Source organism: Amblyomma mixtum, chromosome 1 (genome assembly GCF_055824585.1).
Source record: "Amblyomma mixtum isolate Tamu chromosome 1, ASM5582458v1, whole genome shotgun sequence".
Lineage (NCBI taxonomy): Eukaryota > Metazoa > Arthropoda > Arachnida > Ixodida > Ixodidae > Amblyomma > Amblyomma mixtum.
In genome coordinates this window covers 35343174-35357963 of record NC_143012.1, presented here as the reverse complement: position 1 = coordinate 35357963, position 14790 = coordinate 35343174, and the positions used below count along the sequence as shown (strand labels likewise).

Here is a 14790-nt window from a genome sequence, read left to right as displayed (position 1 = left end):
TCACTATGCCGTGACGACTTCTGGTGGATGTGACGTCACACCGTTCACGTGGCTATATCGACGTCTGCGCTATTTCGACGCAATGTCAATATTTTTTCCTATAATTAATTAACTAAAAAATCTGCCAAAGTGTCGTCGCTCCCATTGTCGGCAAACTCAGGAGAACGTCGTCCGGAACCCGCGGCGAACCTTAGCCGAACACGAACCTTCAAAACATTCTGAAACAAGTTGCTCACTTTCACATGAATTCGACTCATACGTTTATACCCCCTTTGGCTAATTTTCACGCTTATGGTCTACACTCGTCAGCAGGGAACACCCCCTGCCCCGGCGGTAGCTACTGCGGAGACAACCAGACTTGCTGCCTCCTCGCGTCCGGCCAGTACGGCTGCTGTCCCTACCCGCACGCCGAATGCTGCAGCGACTACCAGAGCTGCTGTCCCGAAGGGTACCTTTGCAAGGTGTCCACCAGGCAGTGCATACACAGTACCAGTAACCACACTGTGGCCATGACCCGGAAGGTCACCGCTATCCACCGTCACACTGAGACCGATCAGAACAGTAAGCAGCTGCTCCCTGCTTTGTTTTTGTTGCGAAAGCAACACTACGCGAGTCGCCGAGCCATTGCGCGGAGCTGAGGCAAGGCCATACTGCGCATGCGCGAGGAGCAGTGACGTCACACGGTGCACAGCTGGCGCGCCGCCGCCGTCGCTGCGCGGGTGACTCAGAGGTGCCGCCGCTGCGCTCACCAGTTGCGCATGCGCAGTAGCGGCGCATAGCTAGCGTTCCGGGGCCGCCGCCGCTGCCGCGCGCTCTCCATCGCCTCTCTCTCTCTCCTCGTTGCCTTCGCAATCCTCCAGGTTTAACCAGAGCTAAACCACTACCAATTTTTAGAAGAATCGAAATCCAGTTAAAGTTGGTTTCTTTTGTTCGCACATAGCCAAGTCTGCGTAAAGTATTTACTTCTTACAGGGCACTCTTCATTTTTTTTCCAATTTGAGAGCCCATTACCTCTTTCTCCCAGTGGAGAGTAACAAACTGGTGACCACTTCTGGTTAATCTCACCAATTTTCCTTCTCCCTTCTGTCTCTCAGTGGCCTGCTTACACCCAGCGGCTTAAAGAACTACTGTTGTAGTGTGCCAACTGTGACGGGTTCCGCTACCGCTATGCGCCGACACTACGCTGCGCCTGACGACGACGAATTGAGTTGATGGGAGGGTAGTCAATATCAGACCGCATGGTTAGATTGGGTATGATACGTACTTGCGATCATTCCGAAGCCTCTTACAGGGCTGGAAGTGAAAGAAGCCATTTCGAGGGCCACTGGAAAAGCTGATGTTAAGGTCGCGTCCGTCGATCTTTCCTGCTCACGCCCACTCGGCGTCGGATATTTTATTGGAGCTGAATGGCTAATGAGTAGAAAGAAAATTGGAGGCTTATCAAGGTTAAACCCAGTGGATGCGAAGCATATTAACCAGCTTCCTCAGTGTGGATGGGGCTAAGTAACGGAGACGTGGTTTTAGGTTAATTGTCGTACTTTATTCTTTGCAGCCCGACAAACACACTCTTATGGTCCGTAAATGCATGATTCTTGGTTTGCACGTCACTTATTCCGTATTGTCTTTGAGCATTTCTACACAACACCAAGTCTAAACTGTTTCCCCACTGATTCGTTTTGCATTCCTATTATTAACGTCCTTAGCGTTTGGAGGCATCTTGACCGCATACACGCCCGGCGCAAAGACGCTGGCGCGGTTGCGGGCACAGCAGTGATGCCAACTAATGTGAACGTTTTCTCCCTAGATTGAATCCCGAAAAATCCCTAGATTGAAGAAAAATCCCTAGCCTTTAAGTGTTTAATTGTTAACACGACCATTCCAGCTTTAACAAAGTCTCAGCGCAGTTCACAGTTTCGTCCATAGGTTATACATTTTATCAGAGATAAATAAAAGCGTGTTAGCCGCAATTGCAGCTGTTTTTCTTTTTTTTTGTAGTTTTACCTTACATAGAGGGCCCACAGGTGGCGCCAGCTTTTACAGAGACGCGTGGTCACTGGAGAGAACGATAGTGAGCAACGACGCTTTGCCCACTCCCCCTCTATCTAAAATGAACTTCAGCAGACGACTCCCGTTTCACCGCACCGGATTTTGAGCTGCTCCTTCAGCCGGGTTATCATTACGCGCAAAGAACCTATGCAGCTCTTTGAAAAATAAATGCAGTTGATCCCAAGTTGACAGAGCTGGCATTTTCCGCTAAGCCCCGTCAACACATGAAAGTATTTTATTCAGACACCATTAAGGGTTGTTTTAAGGATTGTTTTAAGAGGCAGACAGAAAGACGAAAATGTTTGAACTCATGAAAGACCCCTTCTCGTCTCATAGAGAACATTCAGAAGCGGTGAAATGGCTTATCTCACCTCACAGTTAATTATTAATCACAGTCGGAATCAAAGACCGTCAAATAGTTTTGGAGTAACTAAGGATTAACATCACGAGAAACTGACATAACCAAAAATGTAATCTTGTTATAGTTATACAGCAATGATACAGACGTAGGATTGGTAATTACAAAATCAGAAAGTGATTCCTTACAACTTGGAATATGCTTTTTGGTTGAACAGCACGTTTAAATGAAGTGGTCTAGCATACGTGGTGAATGCGAACAATTGTGGCAATTTTTGGTAAAGGTAAGTGGTGAGCGTAAACGTAGCGCGTTGATCCAGGTACTACAAGTTAAAATTCAACTTCGTCTTTTGTGGAGGAGCAGTCACTCGAAGCACCAGAGATGGCACGCACGTTAAACAGTTTGAAAGTCACATGGTTTCGTTTTTCCTTCCTGTGCAGCAGTCGATAATTTCGCGTTGCACAACTGCTTTCGCCCTCTCTCGGCTCACCAGAACATTAAAAATAAAGTAGTAGTAATTAGCATTTTTCATAGTTTTTTCTGTTCCAAGCGCAAAATAATCAGATACACCTGTCATTAAGCCGCTTACAGTAGCAATTCTACGGCCTCTCAAAATCCCTAGATTTCACAAAAAAGACGCTAGATCCCCAAAGCAAAGAAAAAACCCCTAGATCTAGGGATAAATCCCTAGGGTTGGCATCACTGGGGCACAGAGACTGACGCGACGGCGGGCGCGCGCCGCTTCATCCCTGGTGTGACGTCACATATCACGTGATGCAGCGATGGTGGCGCCGCCGCCGCGTCGCGCGCGACGGCGCGAACCGAAGCGTGGAGGCCTCCGCCGGGCGATGTCCGACGGCGCGATATGAGGCCCCATCTGCAGCCGGTGTGACGTCATCACGTGACGTCACATCATGTGATCTCACTTCAAGGTCAATGGTGGCCACCGCCGGGCGTCGCGCGAAGGCCCGAAACCTACGTTAATATGCTTCGCATAAAAACTACTAAGGTTTAGGCTCGAGCTGTCATTTCAGGGTTATTCTTTGCGTTCACTGGCAGGCAGGATACATTCAACTGCTTTTTTGGCCTGTATTAAAGCTCAGTCAACACTTGTATATTGTCACCGGCAAACGCAGCAGGAAGCGTGAAGCACAGCCGTTTTCTAGGACGAGACGTTTTCGAGGACGAGGACGAGGCTTGTCTTTGGGCGAGGTTAGTGATTATGAGGCATAACCTCGACATTGGCATTTTTTTTTTCTGTAAAGTTCTCACTGTTTAGTATGCGAAGCTTGTTCATCAGCGGTGCAGGCATGGACTCATTATTTTTAAGCCTTTTTCTGAGCCCCAAACTACTCATTGCTCATATGCCATATCTTGTTCCGTTTTCCAGCTGGGGTTTAATGCGCTCCGTTTTAAGGCGAGAGCCTCTAATGGCTCATTCTGTCGTCCGTTAACAAAGCGTCTCACACGCGTTTAACTCGGGAACTGAAAAATATAGAAGAAAACCAATGGTTGCTTCAGATATAGGCGGAAAAAATGAACCTAGAAGCCAAGTTTGATGACTCTGGATTAATCAGATAATTAATTATAGGCAAAAATGTCGAAATTGCGTCGAAATAGCGCGGACGTCGATATAGCCACGGGAACGATGTGACGTCACATCCACCAGAAGTCAAGGCATAGTGAAAATTGTCACAGAGTGGTCGGAAAAACGTCGGATTTGTGTCAAATTATTTGAGAAAATGAGTAATTAAGCGTAATTAACACTTAAGATCCCCGAGAGATGCACAATTTGCGTATCGACATAGCCACGGGAGCGGTGTGACGTCACATTCACCGGAAGTCGACAAGGCACAGTGAAAATTGTCACAGAGTGATTGGAAAAACGTCGGATTTGTGTCAAATTATTTGGGAAAATGTGTAATTAAGCGTAATTAACACTTAAGATCCCCTAAAGATGTATAATTTGCGTATCGACATAGCCACGGGAACGGCGTGACGTCACATTCACCGGAAGTCGTCACGGAATAGTGTCCTAGGCTTTCGCCTCTCAACGCTTCCGTTGCCAAAGCGTCCTCACAATTTTTTTGTACATCCTTCAGCAGAACTGTCGGCGGGCAACATCCGATGCCCAGACGGAAACTACTGCTACGACGGCCAGACGTGTTGCCTCCTTGTCAGCGGCCAATATGGTTGCTGCCCCTACCCACACGCCGAGTGCTGCAGCGACCACCTCAGCTGCTGCCCAGAGGGTTACCAGTGCAAGATATCCACACATCAGTGTGTCCACGCTACGAGCAACCACACGGTAGCCATGGTCCGGAAACTCGACCCAATCAGCCCCGTCGCGAAAAAGCCGACCCTGAGCGTGAATGGTGAGGACTATGCGTGCCTGCTTTTTAAGGCGAAAGCCTTTAATGGCTCCTACTGTTGTCCGTTAACAAAACGGGTCACACGCGTTTAACTCGGGGACTAAATACGATAGAAGGAAACCAATGGTTGCTTCAGATAGAGCAGGAAAAAATGAACCTCGAAGGCAAGTTTGATGAGTGTATATTAATTAGTTAATTATAGGTAAAAATGTCGAAATTGCGTCGTAATAGCAGCGCGGACGTCGATATAGCCACGGGAACGGTGTGACGTCATATCCAGCGGAAGTCGTCACGGCATAGTGAGAATTGTCACAGAGTGGTAGGAAAAACGTCGAATTTTTGTCAGATTAGATGGCAAAATGTGTAATTAGGCGTAATGAACATTTAAGATCTACTAAAGATGTATCATTTGGGTATCGATATAGCCATGGGAACGGTGTGACGTCACATCCACCGGAAGTGGTCACGGCATAGTGAAAATTATCGCAGAACGGTCGGAAAAACGTCGAATGTGTGTCAGATTAGATGGCAAAATGTGTAACTAAGCGTAATTAACACTTAAGATCCACGAAATATGTATAATTTGGGTATTGATATAGCCACGGGAACGGTTTGACGTCACATCCACCGGAGGTCGTCACAGTACATTGTCCTCGGCTTTCGCCTCTCAACACTGTAGTTGCCAAAGTGTGCTCGCAATTTCTTCGATGTGTAGTGATGATGATGATGAGTTTTAATTGTGCAACGGCATATTTATCAAAAAGAGCGCCATGGCACAATTAAGGCATTTTCTTTACACAAGGACCCATCTTCCAACCATTTCACCTCAGAGAAATCGAGCACCAGATCAGGGTTAAGGTCTGTGCCCACTGAATGACCGTGGGTACCCGGCGACACTGGGGATCGAACTCCGCACTTCCCGCAAACGAGGAAGATGCTCAAACCCCTAGTACACGCTGCAGTCTACATATGTGTAAGGTGTATATAAAAGGACTTAGGAAAACCGTCTTCAGTATACGGAAGGTTTGTCTTGAGAATAACAACTTGCATAAACTGCTTGTTAGCATATTTCACACACTCACTTAAGCAACATGTCCTATACCTATACCTCAAAGCCACATATTACATACTGTAGTCGATAGTGCTCTAGTGGTGGCCTTGGGTGTTTTTTTTTTCTCCCTCTTCTACTCTAGTATTCATAATGTCTTTCTGCCCTGTGTTTGTCACAGCTACCTCTATCCCCCATAACATCAATATTTGGGGAAATGCAGCCAAAGCTACAGAGCCGGAACGCGCCCTGTCTTCCTACGCAGCGGAATAGAGCTCCTGACTGCAGTTAATAGTTTCATATTAAAGCACAGTATATTAGTGATACTCGTTATTAATGCAAGAGCATTACTAGGCTATGTCGGCCAGGTCGTGTCACCATAACGTGGCCCCTAGTAGTTGTGTCGTTCCCAGAAAAGGTGGAATCAAAGAATGGTTGTAATCAATAGAGGACGATGTGAGGATGATGCGTAAAAAATTTGATGTCAGTAGGATGATTAGTTAATTAATTAGAACCAAAAATGTCAAGAAACCGTCGAAATAGCGCGGACGTCGATATTATGAGTGTACGGGACAGCAGCCATGGACGGCGAAGTAGTGGGAAATTAGGCAAAGGAGTGAAAATAAAGTTTGAAATGAAATGAAATGTATTTGATGACTGATAATTAATCGTACAGTAAAGTTTGATTGACGTAGAATAACTAATTATGAGCAAAAACCATTGGACGGTTGAATAGGCTGGACGGGGATACAGTAAGTGGACGGGAAAGCAGCCACGGAACCAAATTTGAAAAACCAAAATGATTGAGATAAAAGAAGGTATAATCAGAATAAATAAATCGATCTTTACTAAAGAATGAGATAATTACGCTAATTCAGAAACAAAACGAAAATGATTAAGAGAGGCAAAGAGAGGCGACGAGTGCCGGGGAGGCGTCAATGCTTTCGAATTCTCCCAATGCGGGTCACCGCCGCAGTGATCTCTCACGTTTTTTAGGCACATTTCTAGCATAGCTACACATTTTAAACGTTAGAGAATCAATGCAAAGCTAGTTTCGACAACGAATTGTTTTGACACGTCCGGTACACCAAGCATCCTTATGTGCCGTCACTTACACCAGCCTACGTCACACCAACAGGACGACGCCAGAAGTATGCGACTTGATGCAGGCAGCTACCCAGAGGAGCCTCATTGGGGGAAAAAAATGTGTCGCTCGTAAAATACGCTGATTGGCTGGAGGGAAGTGGCTTCACAGTCCGGATAATTCCCATTGGCCGGAGGGAAGTGTTGTCATAAGAATGGTTAATTCTCATTGGCTGGAGGCAGTTACGTCGCCAGACCGGAAGTGACGTCACTGCCAGTAAATGGATCAAGTGGTTCTAATGCTATCGCATCGCCAACACAATGTCATTAGGTGTACAGTACGGTCCACTGTTAAAGGGAACATGCGATCGCGTGGCCTCCGCGCTTCGCGGAGGCGCTCCCGCCGAGATCTTGCGGAAATTGACGGCACTAGGCGCATGCGCAGTAAGAATGGTGGCTGGACCTTCCGCGCATGCGCCTGATGCCGCCCGTCCTCACCACATCCAGGCAGCAGGGCTTCGTGAAGCGTGGAGGCCACGCGATCGCATGTTCCCTTTAATGGTGGACATCACTGTACCTGTTATTTTTTAACATTGAAATAGACCAATTAGATCGGAAAAAAATGGCGAAGAAATGGCAAAAAAATTGCCACTATACAGCAGCAGGTCTCGACAAAATACCAGTGAGACTAATTGAATTCCTTAGTAAAGAAACTAGAAAGACTGTGCGGCTTTAAGTGACTGCGAAAAGCAACCACTCAGCGAGCAAACGTGCCAGGCGGCTGTCCTACGGCGAATTAATGACAACGTGCCGCAGTTGCAAGCGGTCCGCCCACTGTAGTCTTTTCTTAGCGCTAAGAAACGCTTTCGCCGAGTTAGTGCTGCTTTGCCAAGTACTGCAATCAGTTACAGTGACCTAAAAATTAAATCCGCTCGCAGCTGGTCTTCTTCCCTGTCCTGACGGAAGCTCCTGCCAGAACACCCAGACCTGCTGCCTGCTTACGTCGGGCAGGTACGGCTGCTGTCCCTACTCGCACGCCGAATGCTGCAGCGACCACTCAAGCTGCTGCCCGGAAGGCTACCGATGCAGGGTTTCCACACATCAGTGCATCCACGCTACAAGCAACCACAGCGTAGCCATGGCTCAGAAGGTCGACCCTATTGTTCCCGCACCTCGCCGAGCATTGCCTAAGGCTGATGGTAAGCAGTGACAAAGTTCATTCTCCTGCACGCACCGTGTTTCTCTATTCCCTTACAGAAAAAGTTTTAGACAGTCTATAGAGTGTCTATATACTTCTGTCTATAAAGTCTATAGACTGTCTATAGAAAAATCCTAGAGAACAGTCTATAGGCAACACAAATGCTACAGACAGTCTATAGACAATCTATAGATTTATGGCCATACACTTTTAGTAGACTTTTGTCTATAGACAGTCTATAGACTGAATAGACAAAAAGCAATATCTATAGGAAGTCAATAGAGACAGTAAGAAGTCTATAGACTGTCTACAGACCATTTTTATAAGGGTTGTTCCTCCGCTGGGGAAAGAAACCTTCTTTAGAGTGCGGAGGAGTGAGGAGGATTATGGCTATTCACGACAGCCCCCAACATGCTATGGACAGCCATTTGTCCGAGGTAAAGAAACTACAGAGTTTGCTCCTGAGCCTTGTAGTGTAGCTCTTTTATCTTCTGTGAAAGCAACAGCTTTGGTGGGGTGAGAAATAGTTTCTCTAAACTTCAACAGATTTCGAACGATGCCAGCGCATAATGATCTACACAGCATGATCAGGAAGCAAACCCGTTTGGTTTTGACTAAGGTCATGCTTGTGTGTCCCATGACAACTGATATGCTCAAAGTTGCCAGCCTACCATCAATGACTTTCTTTGCTGATTCATCTTGCACTTTGCGGCGCTATGTAGAGGTCGAAGCTGCCCTCGTTCACTTTGTGCGGAGGAGGATTGAGAGATTTACCAGTCATACGTGGGTAGGATCGGAAGAAAAACTTTCCTGACTGCAGTTTTCGATTAGGACGGTTAATACACTGTCCGGACGGCAAGATGTGCTTCAACAACCAGACGTGCTGCGAGCTGTACAACGAGACCTACAACTGCTGCCCGTACGAGCGAGCCACATGCTGCGAAGACTACATTAGCTGCTGTCCCGAAGGGTACCGCTGCATCATAACCCTGGAGAAATGCGTCAAGGACGTCACCGGAGAAACGGTGCCCATGCATTCTTCTCTGCACACACCACGCAATTCAGCGGAGCAGGTCCATGAGACCGGCCTTACGTCAAGTAAGAGCAGCTGCCGTGTATGTGGGCGTTGCACACTAACCGCACGAACTACGAGCGTCCGTGTTGTTCTGCGTCTGTGCTGTCCTGTCCTCGAAGACTACTTGACCCGTGCAGTAAATGCACCTGAGTCAGTTGACGTGCGCTGATGCGGGGTCGGAATGCATCGGAAAAGCTCGCATATTTTACTCCGTAAAAACGAGGCTTGAAGACCATGCTGCAACGTCTGAATTCTGGCTGCCAAGAGATGGAGGTCTGTCTGAGTATTGATATAACCACTACGATTATGCTCTGCTTGTGTGCCCGTGACGTCATGTGCTAACCATCGATAATAACCACGTCCAAACCGTTCTCCGTTGTGCCGTCTTTCGCCAGGCAGACTCTGCGAGACGTCCTCGATAAGTGCATCAGCTGCATGACCAGAACTCTCTGGGGTATCGAATGTATATATGCAGTTCCAACAGTTGTCGAGGTAGGGTACGAAATATTATTTGCTGTTTGATGCTTAGAATGGAGCATTGTATCGCTCTGATACCGGTTTTGGGCCCAGTCTTGCTATTAAGTCTATTGCCGGATCTGATTTTGGTAACGCATGAGAAAATAATAATATCCTTCACATGTATCCACTGCCGGACCGAAAAATGCAGCTTTTAGGAAACATTTCTCGTAGCTCTCGTAGACAGCAGCTAAGAACTGCCAATTCCTTGTATTTTCCGTATTTATTACAATAATGAATCAAGTTAATGTTACAAACATATGACGGATAACTTACTGGTCAGTTACCACTTTTAACTATTTGTGGATACGGCTGCAATAGGTCGATCGCCAGTTCTGGCTTCACAATATTTCAACAGCCAGTTGCCTACAGGCCAGCCATCGAATTTCTCTCAATGAAACGAAAGTTCCACCTGGCAGTGGGGCTATGGTTACGTCAGCAACCTCAGGCCCGTGTGCTGTGCGATGTCAGTGCACGTTAAAGAACCCTAGGTGGTCGAAATTTCCGGAGCCCTTCAATACGGCGTCTCTCATAGCCTCAGTCGCTTTGGGACGTTAAACCCCAATAAACCTAAACCTAACATCATTACAAACGCAGGCAACGGGTGCACAAAGTGGTGTTAATCCCACACAGATGTTCTTTGAGCAGACCCAGTATTCTTCAGCTCCTGCCTGTGCAGTATTTCTATTCTCCGCTTGTTCTGACACCTCGTGATTTCGTCTCCCGGAGTTCTTTTTTTATCACACCAGTCGCAAAACTTGCAGTGAACTACATGCTTCAAGGTCTGGACCGCTGATGAGACAAAATTTATAAGTTCACAGTTCGTCGCGTCTCCTGGGGCATCTATATAAACTACCTCCCACTCGAAGTCGTTCAAAAAACGTGGAATGAAGAACTTCGAGGTGCTGGTATTAACTCACACGAGAAATCCCAGGTGGCGCCTCCGTAGGCTAGCCGCCGATGGTTAGCCATGAAAGATGTGCGAATTTCAAACCGAAGTTTTGCGACCGCTACGACTGAGGAGCTCGCCGCCGCCGTCCTGCAGCCATTAGGTGCCCAGACGGACACAAGTGCCTGAGTGGCCAGACCTGCTGTCCGCTGAGCGGCGGCCACTACGGCTGCTGCCCGCTACACAACGCCGTGTGCTGCGAGGACCACGAGACGTGCTGCCCGGCCGGCTACTTATGCCGCGTGGCCACACAGACGTGCGAGAAAGGGGACCGTTTTGTGCCGGCAACCCGGAAGGTGGCAGCCTTCAAGGACGTCGCGTTTATCGGAGCGGCCAGTACGTATCGTAGCACTGTGGTTGCGGAGCGCATTATACTCACAGGGACACCTAATTGCAGTATGTATCGGCACTGCGATAACATTAGAAGCTGTTGATGCCTTTACATAGAGTTTTGTGGCACTGTTTCACGGTTGTGTTTGCGGACCTCTACATGTACAGCTGCAACGGAAAAAGATTAGCACAAGTGACTCATGACCAGAGCGGAAAAATTGCGAGACGCGGCGCTATTGTAGCCGTATGCACAGATAGCGAGAGTGCCTGGCATATTCCACTTTCCAAAGTGGGGGTGGCCGACAGAAAGCAGCCCATCCGAAAGCAGGCACTGCCACACATTACTTTTGACAGTGCATCCCCAGCGCATTTTTAAAGGAAAACGGTGATAAAATAACGTTGCTCGCCACGCCAACGCAAAAAATAAAAAATAAAACGAGATTATGTGCTTAGCCACCTTAGCACATGGTTTGGCTGATAAGACATCTACAGGCATTCGTTTAAGATGTTGCATTTCTGATGGGCGAGTATCTAGGTGGGCTGCTTTCTGCCGGCCACCCCCCCTTTAGGAAATGGAATGTTCCTGGCACTCTCGCTATCGGTGTACTCGGCCACAATAGCGCCGCGTGTCGCCATTTTTTCGCTCCGGTCATGATTCACTTGTGTCATTCTTTTTCCGTTGCAGCTGTACGTCTGCATCATGGAGGAAGGAAAGCCCAGCAGGGGCCCTCGCTACGCTCGGTGTCCGAGTTGCATGACATGAACAGTGCCGGATGTTACGTGTTTCGCAACGGCTATATGGTGCAGCCTATGTATAACGTTGGACTCAGCGGCATCGTTTGCTTCATTGCCTGCAAGCCCGCTCCAACTAGCGAGCGGGACTGTGGAGCCCTCACGTGCGGCTTAAAAAATGTGACGTAATGGCCTCCCCTAAACTATTTCCCTCCTCCATGGTTTGCGCACAACCAGATATCTCTTCGGGTCATCTATCTAGTGGTTATAGGTGCTTTCCCTGAGGTGTCTAGAGGTGGCGTACGAGCCGAATGAACATACATCGAAACGTATAGTTGTTACCACATAGGTGAGTACCACAGTAAAGTCTTGTGAATCATTACAGACAATAAAACATGCACCTAAAGTTAGGTGCCAATGCGCTTTGAAGAGGCTGACGAATTCTAGGCTGCAGGTTATGGTTGCATGGAACACACCGCCCAGGAAGGCGGCACGGGTGGCACTCCGACTGTTGACTGCCCTGGGGGTAGGGTGGTGAACCATTGTTGTGGCATACACTGCTAATGTGGGATCTTCCTCCGTCTCAAGTGAGAGAGGGAAAGCCCGAGGGAAGATGGTCGCTATGTGCTATAGTGAGACAGTTCGTTGTATGCCTCTGACAGAACTGCACCGCCCTTACGCTACATGTACTGAATATTTCCTCTGTTGCACAAAAAAGTGTACGCTTACTAACGTCTGGATCTGAACACATATATATGTGTTAAACGCGTCTGGTATATACGCGATTATTATATATGCGTGACATAGGTGTCATACGTGTCCCGTATACGCAGGGTGATTTTTAATGCCAAAGCGTTAGTGGTCCCATTACGAGAAAATCCGGCTGCGTGTGTGTACTCGCAGATGATACAGACAATACCAGCGATGGCAAAAAAAAATATAGGTGACGTCATCAAGCGGTCGTATGACGCGCGCAGCAAGCCGAGCAGCGCCACTTCAGACAATTCTATAGGCATCGTTCGTCTATACTCCGTTTCATACATAGCAGGCAACGCTGCCAAAGCTAGGGCGCCTGTTCGCGCAGGATAAGTCCGCACGCAAAAAGTAGTTCGCCATACAACCACAGTGACCATAGACATATTTCATTGCGGCAATCTCAAGTACCGTGAATAGCAACCTCCTGCACTTCGTTTTACCTCTTTCCGCATTTTCGTCCTGCGACTATGTGTGTTCTACGAAGAGCAGCACACATATAAAGCAGCATGATTATCTTTGATTGTCTAGCCACACCCGACTGTTCCAGAAGCTGCCCATACAGCGATGTTATACTTTCGCTCTGCTCGTCTTCATGCAATACATGTTCTCCCGCAGCGGAGCTTCTTCCCTGCCCTGACGGAAGCTCCTGCCAGAACGGCCAGACCTGCTGCCTGCTGACGTCGGGCAGGTACGGCTGCTGCCCCTACTCGCACGCAGAATGCTGCAGCGACCACCTCAGCTGCTGCCCGGAGGGCTACCGTTGCAAGGTGTCCACCCATCAGTGCCTCCACGCTACGAGCAACCACAGTGTCGCCATGGCCCAGAAGGTCGAACCCGTTGTCGCAGCACCACCAAAGGTCGAGACCGACTCTAATTGTGAGCGATGGTTTCTCTCAATTACAACAAGACAACTGGCGAACATTTGTTGCCTGTAAACTAATACCGATTGGTTTCGCTTTTTTGGAGCTTAACGTCCAAAAGCATCTCAAGCTATGAATGACGCTAAACTAACCTTGAGATGTGACCGATATTCCCAACGACGATCTGCATGAAATGTATTCGACGTGGCGCCATGGTCGGTTTCCAGTCGCTTTGGCATAACTTTACCTTCTAGCACATGGAAGTGGTATTTTTACTTGTGCTTTAAAATAAGCGAGGAGCTAGTGCGGATGCGTGCAGTAAACTATGCAATCAGATGTAAGTAGATTAACCGTTATAGGCGATATCTTGGCGGCGTGACGCCAACCAATACGGTGAACATAAAAAGCTATGACAGAAGGTGCAGGCCTCCTCTCATTCTTCTGTTTTCTCTGCTTAGCTTATTACTGATGCACTGGCTGTTTCGTAGAATAGCTAACGAGGGAGTCCATACAATTCTATGTGCCCTGCTGCTTCTCAAAATGGAAACCGCTCTAAGAGCCAGCGCTGGATACTAAGTTACTTTCATATAGAGCAGGACGGTTATGAACTGGTAGTCTAGTCACCCCAATATGTTCCAAGAGCTTCCATACAGCGCGATGTTATACTGTGGCTCTGCTGGTATTAATGGGATAAATGTTCTCTCGCAGCTGAACTTCTTCCCTGCCCTGATGGAAGCTACTGCCAAAACACCCAGACGTGCTGCCTGCTTACATCGGGCAGGTATGGCTGCTGCCCTTATTCTCATGCCCAGTGCTGCAGCGACCACCTCAGCTGTTGCCCAGAGGGCTACCGTTGCAAGGTGTCCACCCATCAGTGCATCCACGCCACTAGTAACCACAGCGTTGCCATGGCCCAGAAGGTCGACCCCGTTATTCCCGCACATCTGCAAGTTTCTCCAAGGACTGATGGTGAGAAATGAAGATGACGTTTTGGGGCATAACGCGCTTCTTTCCTTTTTTGGGCTGATCAGCAGTACATTGCCAGGTCATCGCGGTGCTTGTCGTACAGGTCCAACCAGTTCACTGCGAGCATCCCAGGTCTTCTTGTGGTTGTTTTTGTACACTAGAATTTTTGTTTGTCACGTGCTGAGTCCTTGTGGAGGGAGCCTTACGTGAGGCTTTTACATTCGGCCATAAGTCCAGGCTCGATGAAACTAACCAGGGACTTGCAACTCCCGCAGATTTTATTGTTAACCTTGGCCGAGTTTGCTCCAATTCTATGAATACTGTGAATCTGCAGAAAGCATTTGTGTGATATCCAAGATGGGATGAACGCAGTTAATGACTTTACTGAATGTCCATCTGACCGACCTAACTATTAATTATTTAAATGTGACAGCACTAAAATAAGCCGAAAGAGGCTTGTACTTCAGGTACAACAGCACATCGGCTGTTGTTACTAAAGTA

General features: G+C 47.8%; 1 protein-coding gene across 7 annotated transcripts in view; it reads left to right on the top strand.

Moving 5' to 3' along the window:
* The window catches only part of LOC149365989 (uncharacterized), a 64086-nt gene that overhangs the window by 37757 nt on the left and 11539 nt on the right, over positions 1–14790 (top strand). For 3 of the 7 annotated variants that reach the window (XM_089547466.1, XM_089547461.1, XM_089547463.1), the window contains 7 exons: positions 310–561; positions 4510–4779; positions 7846–8106; positions 8937–9203; positions 10742–10981; positions 13079–13339; positions 14032–14292. In XM_089547466.1, coding sequence (XP_089403592.1) covers positions 310–561; positions 4510–4779; positions 7846–8106; positions 8937–9203; positions 10742–10981; positions 13079–13339; positions 14032–14292 — 1812 coding nt within the window. Of the gene's footprint in view, positions 1–309; positions 562–4506; positions 4780–7845; positions 8107–8936; positions 9204–10741; positions 10982–13078; positions 13340–14031; positions 14293–14790 lie in introns of all 7 variants that reach the window. The other 4 variants (XM_089547459.1, XM_089547462.1, XM_089547460.1 and 1 more) reach the window with 4 other exon arrangements.